Raw genomic sequence first — 22367 nt, 5'->3', positions numbered from 1 at the left:
CACAAATTATAGGGAAGATACCAGATGTTTCTAGATGAGCATTTTGCTCTTGACTGAGTTGTCAGACACATCAATCAATGCACCCAGAGCTTTGCCTCTGCTGCAACAACAGCAGGTTAATTTGTAATTGTTGTTCCACACCATACAAAGCAGAATGTATCTTTGATTACCCGTGAAGTTACATTAACACGCAGCTTTATTTTCAGCTCCGCTTGCGTTAACAACACTAAAGGCCCATTTGCTTTCTGCGGTCCAGTGGCGCTTTGGGGGTGCCACAGCTGGTCTTACAAAGCAGCAGCTTGGAAAAGAAGAGAAAACCCACTCATCATTCAATGCTTTCAGGGAGTTTTAGAGGACCGATGGGACCCACCTACCTAAATTCAGCTCCAGCATCAAGGTCTAAGAGAAAAATCCCAGCAAAGACTCTGCATGGAAGAACCCTGCAGTACAGTCTTGGATTTTTCAAGAAGAAAAAGCCACTCTGCCAGATATATTTTTAACTGACTGTTATCCATAAAACCTCAAGTATTGCCTAAGTTTTTTTCCTGAAACAACAACAGTATAGAAACTAAGGAGGGAGGAAGGTTCCTACGTTGCTGCAACTGTCTCCACCATGACAGAATTTTCTCTTGGCATGCCCAGGATGGGATGGATGCAATGTAAGAGAAAATTTGGAGCCTTATTGTAACTGACAATGGCTCAGGAAAGAACAGTTGCTCTTTCAGGTACTACTTGGCACCAACAAAAAAGTAACTTCTGTGTTTTAAAATTTTGAGATTCAAATTATCTGCAATTTTTGTGGTGAAAGGGAGAAAAAAGTACACCCACATAAATGTCCAAGGTGTTCAAGAAAAGCAAAAACTTCCTATCTCATAAAGACTTGAACAACCTCTATAACTACTTGTGTGGCTTATTAATGTGTATTAAAAACTGTGTGACCAAAGTTTTGTTGCTGGGGTTTTTTTAAGTTAGAATGATGGGGAAAGTGTTTTTTTCCCAGGAATGGTAAAAGTTATCAGAGTTGAAGTCACCACCTCAAAACGGGCTAAATTATCTCTCCTCAGGCGCCGTACGCTCCCTCGGTTTCAGCTCCCTGTCCGCCCCGGGGTCTCGCCGCCCCCCCAGACTCCCCCCCCCACCTCGCAGGCAGGCGGCGGGGGTCGGAAAGCCCCCGCTTCCCGGGGGGGAGGCGAGGGCTGGAAAGGGCAGGGGCGGCCATGGGGACGGCGGCAAAGAAACGGGCACCCTCAGCCCACCCACGCTTCCCAGCACCCGCGGGGCGGACTTTCCCCCCGCTAGGAAGTGGCGCGAGCCGAGGGCCGCCCCGGGGGGACGCAGGAGGAGGAGGAAGGAGGAGGAAGGGGCACGGCGCGCGGCCCCTGCAGCCGCCCCCTCCATCCGCCCCTCGACGGCCGTGACTGACAGCCCGCCAGGGGCGGGGCGCCGCTATGCAAATCACCACCCCCCCTCTCTCGCAGCCAATAGGCGGGTGAGCCGAGCGGCGGGGCGGGACGCCAGGCGGGGACCAGCGCTTGCCTCGACGGCGCGGCCGCTGAGGCGGCAGCGGCGGCTCCGGGAGCGGCGCGGGTGGAGCGGGCCGGGACCGGCCGGGCTGTCCTGTCCTGTCCTGTCCTGTCCTGCCCGGGGGTGAGTACCTGCCGGGGTGGGGAGGACGAGATGGCGCTTTCCTCGGGGAAGCGGCCGGGCTGGGCTCCTTCACCGTGGGCATGTCGCCGTCGGCTCCCGGGACGGAAGGCCACCCGGGTCCCCGGGCGCCGACCCGACCCGGAGCTGCTTCGGGACACCGGGCCGGGTGCTGGGCTCCGGCGGGGGCCGTCAGCCCGTCCCTGCCTTCCCCTGCTGTCGGGGGGAGTCCCGGTGCGTGGCCGGTGCCCCGCCGGCAAGGCGGGAGGAGCCGCGGGGGTTTCGGAGCGCTTTGCACCTCGGTTTGGGGTTAGGGTAAACGAAACTGCCCCGTTTGAGACGGGGAGGGTGGCGGGAGAGTCTGAAGCCCGGCGGCAGAATGGACAGCAGGGGATGGGGACCGGGGTTTTGGGTCCGGAGCTGCCTCGGCTGCCTTCGGGTAGGTCTGGTCCGGCAAAAGGGGCAAAAGGGGTGGCCGGGCTTTTCGCAGGGCGAGGGACAACCAGAGGCGCTTTCGGATACGAGTCTCTTCGTCCAGTGCCAGCGGGTGTCTGCGTTTCTAGCTGCCTTGTTTGTCTGGCTTAACGAGTATTAACGTTTCATTCATAGTGCTCATATGTGGTTATGAATACGCTCGTATGCAGTTATGAACTGCTCCAGAGCAGATTTTGTAGAAAACTGGGTTTATATACAAAATATAACAGCTTTTACTCCTTTCTTGGGCATCGTCATGGCCAAGCCTGCGAGTGGGTGCAAAAGTTGGTGTTCTTTGATTGCTTCCTATTAATTGATACTCGTTTCCTTTTCTGCCAAGAAGAATTAGTACTCATGTATGTCTGAGATAACTGCATGTAACTGTGTGATACCAGGAAAGGAAATGACTAGAAGAATAACACTGGCCTAAAACAGACATTCACACTTCTTGTTCCTGTTCTTTAGATGGTATTTTAGGAACCGTTTTTTTAGCTGTCAGGGATCAAAATGGCAATATATGACTTTTTGAGATGAGAATACAATTTGAAGGATGCTCCTTTCTTACCAATGGTGTTACTCGCTATTCAAATAGTTTTATATGGAAGTGGTGAGACTACAAGATGAGCGTAACTTTTTTCTTTTATTCAAAACAGACCAAAGCTCTAACAGAAGAACAGATGAAAGGTCATCCTTAAGAAAGGATGGTTTAGATGCCCAACGCCTCTGACGACCTTTTTCTCACCTTATTTTTTTTCACTGACTGCCTTGTATGACCACTGCTCTGAAACTGAAATTGCACGTTAAGTCATATGGCAAATGTATCGGGTGTTTTGGCCAAGACTTAAAACTGCAAGTTAACCTCTGTTGTCATAAGAGATCTTCATGAACAAACTAAGCACAGTACCTAAGATCCCTTGAGACATTAAAATGGGTATAATGTTATAACGGTATCTTCTGGGCACTGCAGATAAACATGATGCTATGGAACACAGCTGCATATTATATCACAGTCTTGGAGATTTTGGGTGCTGTGGGGTTAGGCTCCAGGTCTGACACCTTCCATTATTTTATGACAGTAACCAAGATCTGCTCCAAAAGGAGAAATGGTAGTCGCTGCTGGTGCAGAAATAATAGAGAGAAGAGAAACTGCTGGGTGAAAAGAGTCACCCAAATTGCTCCCCAGCATGGGCAGCTGGACTGCACTCGCCTGTGCTTGCACGTACACTGTGCTGGACATACAGTGAGACTGGGAGCGAGGGGACTGAACAAATCATGGAAATGCAGGGCCATGGGGAGACTGTAAGACATCACCTAATCCATTCCGTGCATTGTAGCAGTGCACCTAAACCAGACCTGAGAGGGGTTTCTGTAGCCTCTCTCTATCCTCTGAGGAAGAGGGTCCCACAGTGCTCCCACAGAAAAATGGCCTGATTTTCAGCTACTCACAGCTAGTTCAACATAGATCTCATGCATGAAACAAATGGATTACTTTGTGTGTTTCCAATGTCAACACAGGGAACAAACTGATTGTTGCTCTTTTTATAAACTCCTTTTATACATTGGAGTGCTGTGTCTCTCTCCCTGGTCTTCTGCATGAAATGAACATAATTCCTTCAACTATTCTTCCTCCAGGGCTGTATTTTCTAAACCGTTTGGAGACAATTCTCAGTACACTCTGACTTTCCTAGTGTGAGTACAGTATGTACTATTCCAACTGAGGCCCTACCTATGCCAAGCAGAGTAAAACCAGTCCTTCCCATGCCATCTCTCATACAAGACATGGCTTTTTTTACAATGGCATTATATTGTGAACTTGATTTTTAGCTTGCAATCTGCTATAACCCCACCAATGCTCTCTTGCTACCAAACTAGGTGTTTCCTACTTTCTATCTGTGCGAATAATTTCTTCTAAATGTACCATACCAGGCTCATCTCTGTTGAATTTCCTTTTATTTTTGCCAGTACTTCTCTTACTTGCCAAGGTCATCTTAAATTATCATTTCTCCTCCCCTCTGCCACCGAACGCTCACTTGCACTCCCTTCCAGTTCCATGTCACCTGGAGACTGTACAGGCTCATGTTTGGTTCCACTCTCCAAGCTGCTAATGGAAAATATGGATAACCTCCGAGTATGACAGAAACCCATCATAATGTTGGCCTATTCAAAACCAGTTCTGATGAGAGAAGACAACTGCTGTGTCAAATATGAAGGTGCTGGATAAGATACATTTTCCATTATCTTTTATCTGGTCCATCAATTTTCTTTGATTCTTTGGTCATCCCTGTAGTGCAGGGATGACAAAGCACGGTGCAGAAATTACTAAGGCAATGTTAATTTGAGCCAACAAACTCATCTCAGCACCAAATGTGGGGTTCCCACTTTTACGCAGTTTTGCAGAGAAGCCACTTCTGCTTACGCTTGCATTTTGGGCTGCCCTCCAGGATGTGGTCCCCACATGAGCCATCTCTGGTGAGGAGCATCATTCCCAGGGAGCGGCAGTGATGCTCCTGCCTAGGGCTGGCTCCTGGGAACCCCTCTTGGGGAGCGGGATGGGGGGGGCCCTGCCGGAGGGGAGCAATGCAGTTCAGTTTCTACATCTGTGTTGATAGCTTTTGCCGATTGTGTCAAGCGTCTTGGTATTTCATCTAGCCTATCACACAAAGTGTTTGGCTCTTCTCAGCTAGACCACATTTCTGTAGTTTATCACAGAGGGGATGATGTCACATATCATGACTTCAGAAGGCTTATCACAGTTAACCCATTAATTACCAAGATAATTCTTGACAAACTCACATTCACAAAAGCCAAGAAAGTACTGAACACTCCAGCTTTTCCTGCTATGCCCTTCCTCTGTGCCCTATTTGTGTTAATGATAAATCACTTATTTTTGAAAGCAAGAATAAAGCTTGCTTGAGCTTCGGATATGCTCAGTCGGGAACAGATTCTCTAAGTACCACTGGCCAGTGTGTCCCTAATTACATCTATATCTTGTCTCAACTTCACTGGTACTTTGAACGGGCCTGTGAACACCCATGGGCTGCTAAGTAGTGTAGAGTGACTGCCATAGAGCCTGCCAGCACCTGACATGTCCTGGGGCTGGGGCTCTGGGTATGCATGTGTGGCTGTGGGGGTTATTTCCTGACTGAAACTATTTTGGTCCAGTTACAGTTGTGTAGATTTTGCAGTAGGATCCAGAACTGAGCCTCATGTGTACTGGCCAACATGAACAAACACCCTGTATTTAACCTTAAAGGGATTTTTTAAAGAGTACTTGATCTCAGATTCTAACACTGTATTACAAGCTTTAAATATATGTGTATTTTAAAAAGTAATGCTGTTGTGCTAATTTAAAAATGTCTGCAGAACATGTTGCTTCTGACTGATGATCACGTGCAACCTCATATTTCTACTTGGATGCCAACATAATGTCTTAATCACTTATAAATACCACTGTGCAGTAGCAATAGTAGTTATATAAATGTGGTATGTACGTAGCTATTTCACTGAGCCAATGTGTTTCAGGGAAGCCAAGGTAATTAATTAGATAATGTATATACTCATGGCAGTGTAGCGACAGCGCTGCCTGCGAGTGCGTTGTCTGATTTCCTTGCGCAGTGACTCATAACGATGCCGAGCTGTAGTAATTGCCAAGAAATGCATGGATGGCTGTCTCACTGTTTATGTTAGTGGTATGGTTCTGTCTTAACTATTTGCCAAGCCAGTGGAGGTACAGTTCACACTCCCCTTGTCTCCATCTGGGCCAATTTTACCTGAAGACCTTGGTGTTACCTATGGCAGGAAGGATGGGCACACTGCAGTAGTCAGCCTGCAGTGTGCTGTGTGTACTGAAAAGCACTGAATGGAGAGCGATGGTGGGATTGTTTTTCTTCCCCTTGGGTAAAATACAATCCCGTGCATGTTCATTTACTCTTTATAATGGCACTCTGTTTTTAGCAAACTGTACACGTTAAAGCTGATCGGAGTCAGCTGGCAGGTCTCAGTATCTGCAGTTGCTAACTATATATTCTGTTCCTAGCATCCTTAGGAAAAGGAAGTGGCTAAATTTGGGGTTTGCATTAGCCTTTCCTGTCCTAACTTCCATTTGTATACAGAAGCATGAGGACTGCTGGAGAGAGTTCCCAAATTGGGGAGGGGGTTCAAGCAATGCACATGAAGACTTAACACTTCAGTGGGCCATGTAGTGAAGATGGAGAAACTTTTTTTTGTCTACAGCCCTGGTACAGGCACCCCCCCAGCCAAACAAACACAAATCTAGTTACAATTGCTCATTAGTGTGACTTGTGAGAAAAATGTCAAGAGATACTAAGAATCCATTTTATTGTCTATCCAGGATTGAAAATTTGTCAGTGGTGATCCACAGCTCTCCAGTGAAAATTTAGACAACCCAGTAAGTAGTAGCAGTCAACCTATGTGCAACAAGCTGTCCTCTCCGATGCAAGAATAATGTTTACTTAGCATGTGCTACTGTGTAGTAACAAGTTAAAACTTCAGATTTTTTCGTCTGTCTCATCATAAATATGTGAAAAATGCAATGCATATTATGCGTGCACTTAATGCATGCCAGCAGCTTCTCCTAGTTTTGATACTGATGTCTGGAAAACCTGATAACTAGTCTATGGAAAACACGAAGATGGTTAACTTTATTGAATTCGTCTGCGAAGTATGAGATGCACCCTAGATCCTTGAATTTGTAATATGCTGTTGTACAAAAACTGAGAGTTACTTTACCTTGAAGAGACTGAATACTGGTGAAGACACTGGGATAAGTCAAAGAGGACCCTCCAAAGCTATCAGTATTCAAGCAATTATTGCCTCATTACTTTAAGTTAGAGGCAACAAACTATTTGAATGTTAATTTTTTCCCCCTAGGCCTTTCCTAGCCTTTATGGTAGGAAAGGAACCACTGGAGACTTGGAGATTCTGACAGCTGCAGAAATAGCCCGCAAAGAATGGAGCCATCCCTGCTTCTCTGAATATATCGACTTGTAATAAATAACTTGTTCCAATACAAACAGAGAAGTTGACACTTCATGCAAGCTTTTGGAAAAAAAACTGCCCTGAGACATTTGCAACTGCATACACTTCTCACTAGGGTATTGAAAGTATTAAAAGAGGTGTTCTGCTGTACACAGGCTTTGACTACAATATGAAGTGGGTGGTGTCTAAGAGTCTTCAGATATATTTGCGGCTTCTTGCTGGATTTCTGTAGCTTTATAACTGATGTTCTGTGTTAACTGGTGTATTTTCAATCCTGAATATGTTTTTTCTATTTTTAAACATTGCCCAATCCAAGAAACTCCAGAGAAGATAACTTCCTTTCAGTGAGGCCACAGAAAGATTTTGAAATGCTGATCTCTGTCATAGTTGTTAATATTGGAGTTAATATACAGATACGATCTTAAAGCTGCTCCAGAAGGCAAGCTGTCCTATCATTAGACTATGATTTTTGGTGTTTCCTTGAGCTCTTATAGAGGAGAAGGAAGGAAAAAGAAGAGTGATTTGAGAAATACAAGCCTGCTGTTCCACCAGTGATGGCCATGATTGGGGAGATGGGGAATTTGGTCTGAAAAGATGACTAGCACTCTGCTATGAGTCAATTAGAAGCTCTTTTGGAAAGAGGAAAACCTATTGTAAACAACAGTCTGTCTTCCAAATGAATTAATATTGTCAAAGCTATTATTGGACAACAGATGCCAGGCAAAATTATTATATCTGGTCTAAGACAGTTGTTTCCAAAACAGAAAGATACTAGAAAACTGTGATTAAATCTGAGACTCCAACTCTTTAAATGAAAGGCTTCGGCTGCATTTAACCCTTCTTTTACCTATACATGACTTGCATTTTTGTGTAACAGCAGCACACTATTTGCCTTGTAATGGAGCGTGTTCAACTCAGCCAGTCCGTCTGAGTGGATTTCCATCAATACTGCATCCTCTACAAGCAGTATGGGAAGATACTGGAATGTGCTGACACACGCTTGGCTATGAAGCAATTCTGCCTGGGAGCAGGTTATTTCCTAATTGTTCACCACTTGTTTTCTTGAGTCACATCTATTGTGTGTCATGCAACCAAGAGCACATGTCATTCAGAGACAGGATGAGCCACGCGGGTTCATAGTGGAGCACAAAACGACTTCTACCTTCTGAGGGAGAGAAGAACCGCTGATAGAAACGAATTTTAACTGGCTTGTTTTGAAATATCTGTTGTTCCTCAAACAGGCCACTTCAACTGAAGTCAAAGCTTCATCTTGTAAGGCCCTACTCAAGGCTGAAAAGATTACTGACTAGACTTTCAGTAATCCAAAAGCTAGTATTAACTAGCATCTGCCTTTGATGAATGCTGTAAAAATTAAAAATGTACACTGGCTTCCTTCCCAGCTCCTGGTGACGAAATACGGATGCTGTGCTGAAACTGCTGCTTTATTTCACCGTTTGTCCCCAAACTCAGTGATGTGGATATACAAATGCTAAAGCTGAAATAAATAGAGGTGTGCAGCTCATTTGTTTCTATAGAAATAACTTTTCATCCTTAAGTTATTTCTGTGTAGATGACAGGCTGCAGAACATTAGCACAGCAATGGAAATATGCTGTGTAGGACTCCTATTTGTTTGTATATGGGGCTAACAGAAAGGGCGTTTATGTGTATGCACAGTTTTTGATTTTCAGAGTGAATTTCCTTTCCTGTCTGAAATCCCATGTCATGCAGAGTTGTGTGGGGCTGCAGTCTTTACTGCACCAGGACAGCTTGCATCTTTTTCAGGCATCATGGGAAAGCTAGTCATTGTGGTGATTAATACCAAGAAGTAGCATGCTAACATGAAGAGATGAGCACTGAACGTGTCCTCAGCTGACTGTACTTGGTGGGTATCTGGCTTCAAAGTTGTAACCTCTGCAGTCATTACCTGGCCTGTACTTCCTGTGTGTGTGAGTGTGTGTTTTGGTGTTACACACCATGACGGACTGCAGAAGAAACTTCATTTTTACAAGGACAGATTTATCTAGCCCAAAAATACAAACATGGAAGTACATGTTCCAGTTTGAATATACACAGTATTTTAAAAGAAAATAAAACTGACAGCTAATCTATTAAAATGCACACTCTTAGAATTAAGGTATTTATACTCTTAGGGCTGTTACTCCAGAGTAGTTGGTGTCTTGATAGTCTCATATGTTAGATCTATCTTAAATAAACCCGTGCAAGTACTTGAATATATTTAGCACTCATGTTCAGATTAGTGAACTTTTGACCTAAGGCTGAGTACTGGAACAATTTAGACTGGACCTTTGGAGGTCGTCTAATCCAGCCCCCCTCCAAAGACACACAGGTGGTTCAGGTTGCTGAGGGCCATGTCCAGTAGAGTTTTGAATATCTTCTATGCAGATTCCAAAACTTCTCTGGACATCTTTTCCAGTGTTTCTGAAAGTTGTATTTTTTTCCTTTTTTTCCTGCTCTACTATCTGGCTGGCTTTTCCCTCGTTTCCACTTGGGTCTCTTGCCCCTTTTGCAGTTGCTGCACATCTTCATGAAGGGTCTACCCGTGCATGACACAGTTGGTGACAGCAACAAGATCTCCCTTGAGCTTCCTGCTTTCCAGGCTGAACATTCCCAGCTCTCTCAGCCTCTCCTCATATATCAGGTGCTCCAGCACCTCTGACCGTCCATCTTGGTGGCCTCCCCTGGACTCACCCCAGTGTGTCCATGTCTCTTGCGCTGGGGAGCCCCGGCACTGACACAGCAGTCCAGATGTGGACTCTCAAGTGTCAGATGGGGGGAGGTCACTTCCCTCAACTACCTTTGCTACATCAGCCCAGGATTCTGTCGGCCCCCTTTTGCCACAAGGGCACATTGCTGACTCATGTTCAACTTGATGTCCACCACCACACCAAGGTCCTGTTCTGCAGAGCTGCTTGCTAGCCAGGGAGCCCAACTTATACTGCTGCAGCAGGGCCTCTATTCAGGGAGGGACTGCTGCTCATTTTAAAGAATGTGTGCTGAGGCTATCCCTAACAACTAGTAATGTACTATGTATTAATATATTGTTGTTTTAATTACAAACAATGCTACCGACATGTAAGTAGATGCAAACTTCCCTGAGTAACAACAGCATCTGATAAAGGAGGTCAATTTTTCTAAATACTGATTCGTTAAGCTGACATTTTTCAAATGGCTGTTCCCCCCTGCTCTCCCATGCTTGTTTGTTCATTTGTTTCAGCTCTTTAGTGTCAGTTCTGTCCCTGACACTACCAAAGGAATGCTTGGAAGTTATTGTCCTCTCTTGGGAAGATCTGGTTCCCCTTTGTTTGAAATGGGAATTTGAAATGGGGAAAGACCTCTGCGGTGGCGTTGCATTCGAGCCTGCTGTTTTCCTTATGTAAACCTCCTAAAATTTCGCCAAATCGTGAGTTTCTCAAAGCAGCAGTTTGCAAATGCCCCAAATAAATTTACTGAGTTCCTTGAGCAAAAAGTGCTCAAGAAAGCTGAAACCTAAACATTTTCTTGAACCTCACAGGTATCTTTGGCCAAATATTACAAATGCTAACCTGCAGAGTAATTGTACATGCTCTTGCATAAAGCTGAACAGGCGTCCTCTGCAATTTGTGGTGTTTGTGGCCTAATATGATGCTGAAATACAGGCAGAAAGTCATTCTCTTCCTGTCCTCCATCCTGTCCAGGCACTGTATGTAGATAAGGAAGAGCATCTTGCGAATGTGAAGATGAAGTAGGAAGCAGGCTAGGTGATGTACTTTAGAAACAGAGAGAAAAAGACAGGACTCAGGGAAAATGAAAGATGTCAAAAATCCCTAATTTTGCAGGACTCTGAAGTCAGGCTTGAAGAGATGGCATCGTTTGTTAGGACAAAAGTGCGATCACGTTAGCTGTGGAGCCATTACCCTGATGCGTATGGATCCTCAACGCAGAGTTAAAAGATCCTAATGTTGATCACCTTGAATGTAAGTTTGGTATGCAGTTTAAAATAATGTAGGCTTTTAGAGCTAAGCACTCAGAAACTGGGAAACCCCAGGTTGAAGATTGTCAGTGCAACTGTAATTTGATCCCTCTGTTCACATTTAGAATTGGATTCTACTGGATCTACTGGATCACGGAGATCGTGGGTGATGCTGTACATATCATTGGAGACGAGCTTCTCACAAGTGGCCTCAATCCATGTGTTCATTCACTGATGTCCAGCTTGTTACTTCGTGATCTTACTCAGCAAAGTGACCAAGGCTTGCAGCAGTGACCGAAGTCAGAAGGAGCTGACTTCTGAACATACCAGGTACAAAAAACTGTGCTTCAGGTGTCTCAGGTGGGCATCGTTACTCATCAAGAGTGATAGTGTTGTCCTTAATCACTCCGAGCTGAAACCTGTGTCTGTGGATGAGGCTGTTAGATCTGCCCTCCCCCAAAAAGACTGTTACGAGTCTATGGAGCTTTCCAGGGATTTCACAAGAGAAATCCATAAGGAAATTAACAGTAGTAACATAGTAAATGAGATATCTGTCCATGAACTGAATGATGAATATTAAATTTTAGGTTGTACAACTTTTATTCGGCCTATACAGACTGTAGGCAGAGACTTGGTGGAAGTGATAAGACATAGGCCAGTGTTTAACTGCATGATCTTCCTGTGTGTAGGCAACATTGTGGTGCGATCTGAGGCCACACCTGACAGCTCCTTACTCTTCTTTTAATGCTTGACTTTTTATCCTTTCATGTTGTATTAAAAAAAATTAGCAATATTTTTACAGAGATGCTGCAGAATTAGTATACACATGAACTTACTACAGCATTAGTATTTTCATGTTGTGAATTACCATGTATTTGCTTCTCCATTTCTCCCTATTTTTATTTTATGTAACACCTTAAAATTGTTGTGGGTGAGAAAGACAAATTGCAAGTTACACTTTTGAGTGTAGGGGGAAGGAAGGGTAGACCTATTCCTACAAACTGATGAGTTTATTACACAGGAGCTCTTAATCAGTGTGGTTTTCTGTTTGTGTTTTCTTTGTCAAGCACAAAAAATAAAATGTTATTCTTGTTGAGCCAGTTGCCAGTCTGCTCTCTGTGGAAGGCTTACGAAGTTTAGTTTTTCTCAAGTTCAAGGAATTTTAAGCACAAAGGCAATGTAGTCCTGCACGCACATGATTTAGTTTACATGAATGGCACCTTGCTGCTGTGGATTGTCATTTTAAAGTCATAAAAAAACATTGCTTGCTGTTTCCAAATGTAGATGCTAAACACAAAAAGGATAAACTGCTGAACACAACACATGACAGCTCAAGGATCAGACTAGAAGTGGGAGGATCATCAACTCAGGGAAGCCAGTAAGAGTCAGGAATGCAGTCAGATGAGCAATGTGACTGGTTTTCAGAGCCATGTCCACATTTCAGGTGAAAAGCATCTCAGAAACAGTGATTAGAAGAGATCTAATAATTCTGAGATTGCTAGATGCCTTTGTTCCCTTTCCACCATGCTGTCTAGAAAATGGTCCACTATTTCCAGACAGGAGGGGTAGATGTTCTCACTGTCCCAGTGCCTCTAGGCAAACTTGGCTATACAGTTTTAAAGCCAAGTAAACCCGACCTTTAAGCTGTACCACACTTTTTTTTTTCCTTTTAGATGGGGATTTTTCATGTTGATGTTGTGGCATGAGGTGAAAGTCTTGATTTTATTATTGTTGAGGGAGGAGGTGGAAAACCTTTCATTTCCTAAAGCTTTCTCTATATGATTGAGTTGAATCTATGTGGCTTATGTTTTAAATTCAAACAATCATCTTACATGTGTGGATTCCTGAATGAAAGCTCTTCTCTCAGGATGTTAAATGGACTTTATTTGTTTACATTGCTTGTAAAAGAATTGGTTTAAGTTAACTTTTTTGCTTCAATGTAAATGTGATCCTAATCAGGACAGTTCTCAAGACCAGTATATACCCCCAATGAACTATACGAGCCCAAGAGGCTGTGTCTGTGATGGAATCTTTCCCATCTCCTCCCTAACATCTTTAACACATCCTACAATCCCATGAAACGGATTATAAACTTGCAGTTTTAATTCACATTAGATCTAGGCCTGTTATATACTGGGTATGTACGCGTGACTTTTCTTAACCTGGGGGTAACTGATGATCCTATGAAGGCATGTGTTGTTCACAGTGGATAGCATGTTTGTAAATGTTGTGAAGATACTTTAATTCCTGGAGAAACAAAAATGAATCCTCCAGACACAGAGATCTGGAGATGTCCTGCTTGGTGCTGCTTCTTAACTTGGTTCTCTTTCTTATTAATTTAAATGAGGTCATGGGAAGTACAGCTTCTGTGATGGAAAATTTTCAGCTTCCTGCTTGCTGTAACACTTGGTGCAGGGTTCTTGCTAAAGCTTTCAGATTTCACTTTCTGCAAAGACTTTAGGTCTAGAGCTTCAAGTAAACAGCATACTTAAAGGAGGCTTATGTTTTGTTACCACGTAACCGGTCTGTACAGATTACTCATTCTGTGGCTTTTTAATTAAATTTGTAGTTAAGTAGGCCTGAGACAAACACATAGAAAACAGATCCTGATCTGTAACAATGGTGTTACTTTATTCCTTCAGTAGGATATTTCCATCACACAAAAAAGAAGGGTTGGATGGATGGTTTTACTTACAAAATGCTGCTATCACTGTGTTGTTTTGTTTGATGCCTGGTACGTATGGTCAATGATAGCATCTGCAGACCCTAAACTTGCCTTTTTTTTTTAATTTTATTTTTTTAATTCTGTCTTGATACTTTCCACACCATTTCTCGAAACTTTTCTTTCCCAACTGTATTGGTGAATGCCATTTCTGTTTCTGAGAGGCTTCATACTCTTCTCCCAGGAAAAGCAAGCTTAGAATGACAGAGGACCTGTGACATTTAGGGCAGTTGATGTAATGAAGGGTCAAGATGTACAGATTTCTCTAGTGAGCAGCAGTGGGAAGCGTTCAGTTATTAACGCATCTACACATACCAGTAGCTGAAGGCTTTCTATCATTTGCTCAAGAGTTTGGTTTTTTCTCCAAGTGAAAGACTGGCATTTGGGGGCGGTTGGGGATCGTCTTATTATTCTTTTGGATTTGTCTTCAGGATTTGTTGTCTTCTCTCTTGCACTTTTTTAGTTTCTAAGCTTTGTAGTTTCTAGAAGAGTGTTCTAGCACCAGAGTTTTGGATCTGAGATCCATCACTATATAAAATACTGTGAACAAATTTAAAATCTGGTATTTTGGGTTATTTTTGATGTAGTTATAACTATGATGTAGTTATTAGTTATGAACTTTCAATGCTTGTAAACCAGTATTTTATTTACTTTAAAATTCTTTCCTCCTGTTCCTCTGTTTTACAGGCAGGATGAAAGACCGGCTAAATGAGCTGCGTGAATTTGCCAGGTTACACAACCAACAGTTTTCTGATAGTGAGGAGGATGAAAATTCACCCCATGATGTTCTCCTTTATGAGACTGATTATGCCTTGGAAATTCTTCATAAAGACATACAGAACATTCGGACAGAAAATGACCACCTAAAAGAGGATGTCAAGCGGCTCAGAAAGCAAAACAGCCGCTTCCTTACTTCCATGCGCCGTCTTAGTAGCATCAAACGAGATACTAATTGTATTGCCAGAGACATCAAGGCCCGCGGAGAAAGCATCCACAGGAAACTCCAGATAATGAGAGATTTCAGCGAAGATGCGATAACAAAATACGGGGCTATGTCTGTCATTGCCAGGGTGGCGAAGAACCACTACGTTGACCTCATGCATGCATTTCAGGAAGCTATGTTTGAATACAATGCAACAGAGATGAACCAACGGGAGAACTGCAAGATTCGAATTCAGCGGCAGCTAGAGATCATGGGCAAAGATGTTTCTGGCAACCAGATTGAGGAGATGATTGAGCAAGGCAAGTGGGATGTCTTCTCTGAGAATCTCTTGTCGGATGTTAAGGGGGCTCGCTCAGCCTTGAATGAGATAGAGACACGTCATAAGGAGCTGGTGAAGTTAGAAGGACGCATTAAGGAAGTTCACGAGCTCTTTCTGCAGGTGGCTCTGCTAGTGGAGGAACAGGCGGACACCTTCGATGTCATTGAGATAAATATGCAAAATGTTGAGGACTATGTAGGAGAAGCTAAAGAGCAAGTGAAAAAAGCTTTGGAATACAGAAGAAAACACCCCTTCAGAACAATCCTCTGCTGCTGCTTATCCTGTTGCAGAAGGTGACTATCCCACTGAAGCTATCACTGACCGACTCAAATGTCTTCAAAATCAGGCATTCTTTCCAGTGACTTCTCTGTAATGACAACCCCTATAACGGGGGGGGAAGCTATTTTGCAGTTGGTTTTGTTCATTGCCTTTTTTCCTAAATGTGCTGAAGGCTGTTCTATTTGAGAACTCCTAGAAATGTTGATAAACCATTTTTAATCTATTTTTAATTGAAATGTACTCTGTTGCTGTAAGTAAAGGTGCAAGAAGGTCTCTGCAGTGATACTTGTTTCAAATAGGCAAGAAAGAGGAATGAATGATGGGATGATGAGAAATTTCAAGAAATAACTTTATTATTCTCAAAGTGAGTCTGCAGGTGATGCAGCCTTACCACCTGGGGTGACACAATACACCACAGAATCAGGAGGTTTCAATTTTAACTAGATTGGAGCCTGCTTGATGCAAATACTTGAACAGATTTTTGCTCCGTTCATTTGACAAAATACTGAGGCTGTTAGCAGGAGCAGGACACAGGAACTAGCTTCTATTTCAACTTGATTTTCACCTGTAATGAATCTTAACAGAAGTAACTGCACCTTAAATGATAGTATGCGTGTTTTGCTCCATTCACAAATGGAGCCAGTGATTGCTTTTCTCCATTTTGAGTACCCACAACTTTGTCAAGGTGGCTAGAAGCACTGCAACACTGAGGCATCTCACTGGCTTTTGACTTCAGCCACGGTCTGTACTCTCAGTTTCAAAACTGCCATGCTTTTACGCTTCTAATACATTTTTCTGCCAATTAATACTTCAGCCAGAAGAGATGCATGCAGTGGCCTTCTGCAGAAGCACCCATAAGAAGACAACAGCTGGGGAGTCGAGAAAGCATTTTAGGGTCTCCTGTGCTGGCACATAAACACAAGCAGTTTCAGTGGAAGGATTATCCTGTCCATAGACTTTTATTTTTTTATAAGCATTGATTGAATATGGATTTTTTAATATCTATTTTAAATAACACGAAGGATTAAATTTATTAACATGCAATTTTACCGATGTACAAAAACTACAACTTTTCTCCCATTACTAGGAAATCTCCACCTGGGAAAGAAAATAGACATATTTCTTCAGTACACCTGAAGAAGAAAGAAGACAACATTTTAATGTCATTTCAGTGCTCTTTTCAAGCTTAAAAATAATCTCTCCTTTTGTGTAAGGGGAGTCTGCCAACAGTAGGTTTGGAATATGAGGAGGGAATAGAAAATTTGCAGCCCTGGAAACCACTGAGCATTGTCAGTGAAGCATGTATTCGTAAGGTCTGGGGAATGATTACAGCTCCTGCTTCTGGAGGTTTTCCAACTACAATATTTCTAGGTGGCTTCCTGATACACTGTGATCTATTGCTATCCTTTGAATTAATGCAGGACATTTTTTCAGAAGTTAGTGACTTTTTAAAAAAACTCTGATCCTATTTGTACCTATTTTAATAAATATATTGAAACATTTCAAGTGTTTTGCTTTTGGGATTTTTTCTTGGGAGATGCGCATAGCCATCTTCCTGCACCAATCGCAATGAAACGTTTCCCTTCTGATCTTTTCCACACTAATTTTATATGTGAAAAAACACCCATACATTTCTTACTATTTATATTGATACAACAAAACAGCAAAATAAATTCAACTTCCAAGCGTTCATATCCTAGTGGGAAATGCTTCTTAGCCGGACAGGCTTTTTTTACACAAATAGAAGCTAAATGGATAACTCTTCTCAAAAACTGAAAGTCTCTTTTGCTGAAGTGCATGTCTGTGATGACACAGAAGAGTGAGGAACACCGATCTTCTAAACTAGAAGATACTTTGATATTCAGTGATGTCCTGATGAAATCAGAATTACACTTGCCTGAGGACCTTTCCAACAACCCAATGCTCAAACTTGAAGTGGGAGAAAGGAGGGTGTTGAGCTGGCACCATTACCAGTAGCTTTGGTGCTACTCAAGAAAACTCTCTTACTCCGTAGGTACTGCCATTCAAGGCAATGGAAATGTGCATTTGTAGAGAAATACCCTAAACCTCTGAGTGTCAGCATGTGGGCATAAATCAGTGAAGAACAGAATATGCATTTAATTTCATCTGCATATTCTTAGCACCCACCAGTGCTTTTGATAAAAATGTGTACATGTTTTTTTTGTTGGTTTCTTTTTTGCACATATGTATGTCTACAAATGGAATAAAAGATTTAATAAGAAAAACTGAAAGTGCAGAGTGTTGTACATTGAATCAGCAGCTCTGAATAGTTTCTTGCATTGTCAAAGTTTAGTTTAAAAGCTGCTGGACTAAAATGAGTTGGTGAAAGGGGATTAAACAATGCCTTAAAAAAAAGTCCTCCTAATATCTGTTGCCACAATAAATCAAATGTGTTGCATATTGAGATAGACTTCCCATAATTTTTCCTACAAAAACCATGAAAAATGAATTTCATGCATTCTAAGATGATTCTCTACTGCAAGAAAAAATACAAATTTACTCTGGCAGTTCTGAGAGATCTTGATGATTTCGTTAGTAGAAATGCAAAGCTTATATTCAAATCTTTAGTCTGATTTGAGGCATGGGGAAGGAGAGCGAAAGCATGAAGAAAAAGGTAATTGGAGACCTTGTCTCTTGACTTAAGGCTGTTGCTGCAGGGAAAAAACTGAGAATCATTGAAACACCAGCTTGGGACCCTTTAAAACTATTTTAAAGTTGCATTGTGAATTAGAGGCACTTAAAAAATTACTTCCAGTAACTGAAGAAGTCATTCACTTCCTTGCAAGCATGTGTTCATTGCTTAATACCATGGGGCTTTTCTATCTTTCAGTTGTGTAAGAACTCAAATTTTGCCAGCTCATGAACTTGCCTAGTCACAGTTAAAGACTTTTGAAAAAAAACCAATCACTACGGATGCAAAGACACTGATGGCACACCGGATGAGTGGAAGAAGATGATAAAAGTAGCTTGATAATATGTTAGCATTAGTAATAACAGAAGCTGCAGAATGGACATCTTCATGCTTGCTGAGGAAAGCTGCCTTTTCATTCTGAAAGTCAACAGGACTCCTGTGGAGATGTACGTAGCATATTCTATGGTTTTTTTTCCTTTTCCTGATGTGGCAAACCCTATAGCTGGGTTTGAGGGCAAAGTAGTTAAAACGTGTGAGGGGCTGCTTTAGCTTTTAGGGTTGCTGGTACTTTGGTTTTGTTTCCTACTGAAAGCAGCAGAAGCTTCACAAAAAACCCCCTATGAATCTCAGAAAGGAAAACTGGCAACCAGGCACACCTTGCTCCTTCTTAAAATGTAAAAAAACATTGCATAAATATAAAAAGGAAAAAAAAAATCCCCTGTTACACAATATAATGTTTGGTATAGAACCCTGAACATCCTGCATATGTGTATGAGTCTCCATTTCATCTTTGGGGATTTTTTTGTTTGTTTGTTTGGTTTTTTAGCATGGATTTCTTTTTAGAGAAATGGCAATCGAGCCCTTGCTACCTCACTGCGAAGGACTCAGACTATGGACGCACTTGAGCAGGCATCTCTCTGGCACATGTCTTGGGAGAAACTTCTAGAAAGTATAGCTCTTAGTTTAAGACCCAGGTATCTTTGTTTAAGAGGAGAAAGCCTGAGGCTGGACTGAATAACTAAGCTAAACTGCTGCTTTTCTAATCTAAGGAGGCCAACCTACATTAAGGATGAGTTGAGTGCACAGCCCGAGTTGTATTTTGTAATTTCTTGAAAACAAAACAGGTTCTCTAGATTTTTGAACCATGGTAGATATTTGGAATTGATTTGAAAAGGAAAGAGCTACACATGGTTGTGTTTCTACCTCTAGAAAAATATCACAGATATGATGAAGGCAGGAAACAGCATCATTTAATAGATACTGTATGGGGTGATTAATCTATTTCCGAAGCAATGTGATTTTCACATGGAGCCATGGTATTTGTATCTCTAATATGTGAGAAGGCAGTACCAGATCTATCTTCTTCCACATTTCTAGCATATTATATAGTGTCTTTGTAATAGTTGAGCTAAAGCCAGTAACAGCCAGCGTAAGACAGCTCCACTGTCATACCTTACCTTACAGTGTGTACACTATTAGGGCACAAAGTTTTAACAGGAAAAAGTAACATTTTACAATGTTTCTCAAAAATAATGTTAGACGTGAATAGACACTGAGATAACCTACCTGATTTTTTTCTACTCAATACCTTTGCTGAAAGGCACAGCCCTACTGAACATAGAGCAATGCTAGCTACCATACGATGCCTGTTTCAAGCAAATGATACAGCATGGTAAGTTCCAGCCAAAGAGCTGTTCTTTCATTAATGGGCTCCAGCGCATGAATAAAACTAAGGAAAAAGAGAGTGTGAGTGTCACATCTGTTCTTCACATTTGTGAAACGTTAACAATTGACTCTTATTGTATGTGAGAAGCATTTTCCTTCACGAGCATACCGGGGGGTCTCTGAGCACTAAAGGCTGCAGAGGTTAGGCACCAACTGCAGCCTGCCAATTTGAGGCCCAGACCCCCTTACAGATGGCCACCTACAACCAGGGTGTCTAACAACCAAGCAGGGGATGTGCTCCTCTGCTGCTTATGGGGAAGCGGATGGCCTCTGCCTGCCTCCTCCAGTTTGCTGGAGGCTGACTCGGTCCAGCGTCCCCAGCCTGTGCCGTACCGAATATTTGTTTCTCGCCCCTCGGGGGCAGGCTCAAAGGTGGCAAAGTTTGGTGGGATGCAGGATGTCCATTTTCTCCTCTGGAAAACGGACAGCAGAGGTGGCGGGAGTGAGAGCCCGTGTGTATGGGGGGGGGGGGGGGTAAGGCCGGCGATGGGACACTTTCCCATTGCCCCTCTGATGCGGGGAAGAAGGGGGGGAGGTCTCAGTTCAGGCACTAACCGCGGATATCGCGATAGGCGCTTCCCTATACCTGGTGTGCAGTCGCGATCTGCAAGAAACCTTTCCTCTGCGGTATTTTCCTCCTAATTAAGCGTAATTGATAGCTTTGGACTTTGCTGGGTTTGGTTCTCCTTCTATGGAAGATCTATTCCGGGAAACACCTGGACAGGAATAAGTAAAACATCGGTAGGTAACACCGGTTTTCGCAAGAGCACCTGTCAGTCGGTATTTCACCAGGCAGCATCGGCGGCGGGGGTGGAGAAAACAGCGGAGTTGTTTCACTTTTCGGTGGTCTGAGCCTTATGGACGCAACTTCTCCACAGCTCCCGCACTCCCCCGACGAACCACGCCGGCACCGCCGCCCTCCCGGGCTCCCCCCCCCGCCCCTAAACCGGCACCTCACCGGCCCCGGCCCCGAGGCGGCCTGGCCCAGCGCGCCCCCCCGCCTCTCCCCTCAGGGGCGGGCCCGCGCCGGCCCCGCGCACCTCCCCCGCCCGCCCTCCCTCCCTTCCGCTCCGGCCCTGGCGCCCGCCAGAGGGAGAGCGGCGGGGGCGGGCCGCGGCGCGGCCCGGCCCGGCCCGGCCCGGGGAGGGCGAGGGGCGCGGGCGCCGCACGCCGGGCCAAGGCTCCCCGCCGGGCCCTGCCCGCCCGCTCGTCTCCCGCTACCGCCGGGAGAGGCCGCCCGTGCGCTCTGCGCCCTCCCGCGCTGGAAATAAAGGCGGGAGGGCGCGGCGCGGCGGGGGAGGGGGCGCCCCGCGCTGGGCTGAGGGTCGCGGGCGGGCGGGGGGCGGGCGGGAGCGCGGCCTTGGATGTAGGAGCGGCTGGGAGCGGTCCCTGTATCTGTACCAGGATGGCCGAGTGGTTAAGGCGTTGGACTTAAGATCCAATGGACGTATGTCCGCGTGGGTTCGAACCCCACTCCTGGTAGTGACCTTTTTTTTGCGGAGCCCCGTTACGTTGACCGGGGAGGGCGCGGTGCCCGGGCAGCGGCGCGGCCGCGGGGAGCCGGGAGCCGCCGGGCCGCGGCGAGGGTCGGGGAGCGGCGCTGGAGCGGCCGGCGGCCGGCACCCGCTTGCGGGGCAGCGGCGCGGCTCTGCCGGCGCTTGGCGGCGGGTCGGCGCTCGGCGGCTCAAGCTGAAGCGGGCCTGGCCGACTCGGGCCGCCGGGCGCTGCTTTAGACACCGTAACTTTATGCTGAAGTTGGTTTCACAACTTAACTTTGAAGAGCTTTTTTTAGGTATGTATTTCTTTTTCCGTGTCCTTCGCAAGCTGCTCGAGCCTGGGCCTCGTGTCACCGGCGCGCATCACAGCCACGGCAGCCTGTGTTGTCACTGGTGGGGGGGCGGAGGGCAGGGGCTGGCAGGCGTACCCCCCGGGGCGCGGGGCCCTCCTGGCCCTGCTGCACAGCGAAGACTCCCGGGCGCTTGGCCAGAGCCAAAAGAAAATGTGCTGGGTCTGCATGGCAAGGTTTTGGTAGCGGGGGGCTACAGGGGTGGCTTTGGTGAGAAGCTGCTGGAAGCTTCCCCTATGTCCGACAGAGCCAATGGCAGCCGGCTCTAAGACGGACGCGCCGCTGGCCAACGCTGAGCCCATCAGCGATGGTGGTAGCGCCTCTGGGAGAACAGATTTAAGAAGGGAAAAAAAGCAGTACAACCGCAATTGCAGCAGGGAGAAAGGATTGAGAATATTTGAGAGAAACAGCCCTGCAGACACCCAGGTTGGTGACGGAGGGGAGGAGGTGCTCCAGGCGCTGGAGCAGAGATTCCCCTGCAGCCCGTGGTGAAGACCATGGTGAGGCAGGCTGTCCCCCTGCAGCCCAGGGAGGTCCACGGTGGAGCAGATATCCACCTGCAGCCTGGGGAGGACCCCATGCCGGAGCAGGTGGGTGCCCGAAGGAGGCTGTGACCCTGTGGGAAGCCCACACTGGAGCAGGCTCCTGGCAGGACCTGCGGATCTGTGGAGAGAGGAGCCCACGCTGGAGCAGTCTGTGCCCGAAGGACTGCACACTGTGGAAGGGACCCACGCTGGAGCAGTTCGTGAAGAACTGCAGCCTATGGGAAGGACCCACGTTGGAGAAGTTGGTG

The 22367-nt window shown here is 45.0% G+C and overlaps 1 protein-coding gene and 1 non-coding gene across 9 annotated transcripts; both read left to right on the top strand.

The window, feature by feature from the left end:
- Nucleotides 1–1569: 1569 nt before the first annotated feature.
- Nucleotides 1570–15676, top strand: STX11 (syntaxin 11). Of its 8 annotated transcripts, XM_052784817.1 has the most exons (5): nucleotides 6139–8626; nucleotides 8846–8999; nucleotides 10954–11091; nucleotides 11213–11417; nucleotides 14497–15676. In XM_052784817.1, exon 5 carries the CDS (start codon nucleotides 14502–14504, stop codon nucleotides 15366–15368), a length of 867 nt encoding a protein of 288 aa, XP_052640777.1. In that variant the 5' UTR covers nucleotides 6139–8626; nucleotides 8846–8999; nucleotides 10954–11091; nucleotides 11213–11417; nucleotides 14497–14501; the 3' UTR covers nucleotides 15369–15676. The 8 variants fall into 8 exon arrangements, with proteins under 8 accessions (XP_052640780.1, XP_052640781.1, XP_052640779.1 ...); XM_052784819.1 differs by lacking the exons at nucleotides 6139–8626; nucleotides 8846–8999 and adding an exon at nucleotides 1631–1647; XM_052784818.1 differs by lacking the exon at nucleotides 8846–8999.
- A 5451-nt stretch (nucleotides 15677–21127) lies between these two features.
- On the top strand, nucleotides 21128–21210 carry TRNAL-UAA (transfer RNA leucine (anticodon UAA)). The gene has a single exon. It is a non-coding gene; the product is annotated as a tRNA-Leu (tRNA).
- The last annotated feature ends 1157 nt before the right edge of the window (nucleotides 21211–22367 follow it).

This window comes from Harpia harpyja, chromosome 4 (genome assembly GCF_026419915.1).
Source record: "Harpia harpyja isolate bHarHar1 chromosome 4, bHarHar1 primary haplotype, whole genome shotgun sequence".
In the NCBI taxonomy this organism is placed as follows: Eukaryota; Metazoa; Chordata; class Aves; order Accipitriformes; family Accipitridae; genus Harpia; species Harpia harpyja.
This window is presented reverse-complemented; position numbering and strand designations above follow the sequence as displayed.

Coding starts and splice junctions, on each gene's coding strand:
- STX11 (XM_052784813.1), top strand. CDS start 13,707: ATGGTGTTACTTTATTCCTTCAGTAGGATATTTCCATCACACAAAAAA. Junction 13,822..14,496: donor GTTGTTTTGTTTGATGCCTG/GTACGTATGGTC, acceptor TCTGTTTTACAG/GCAGGATGAAAGACCGGCTA.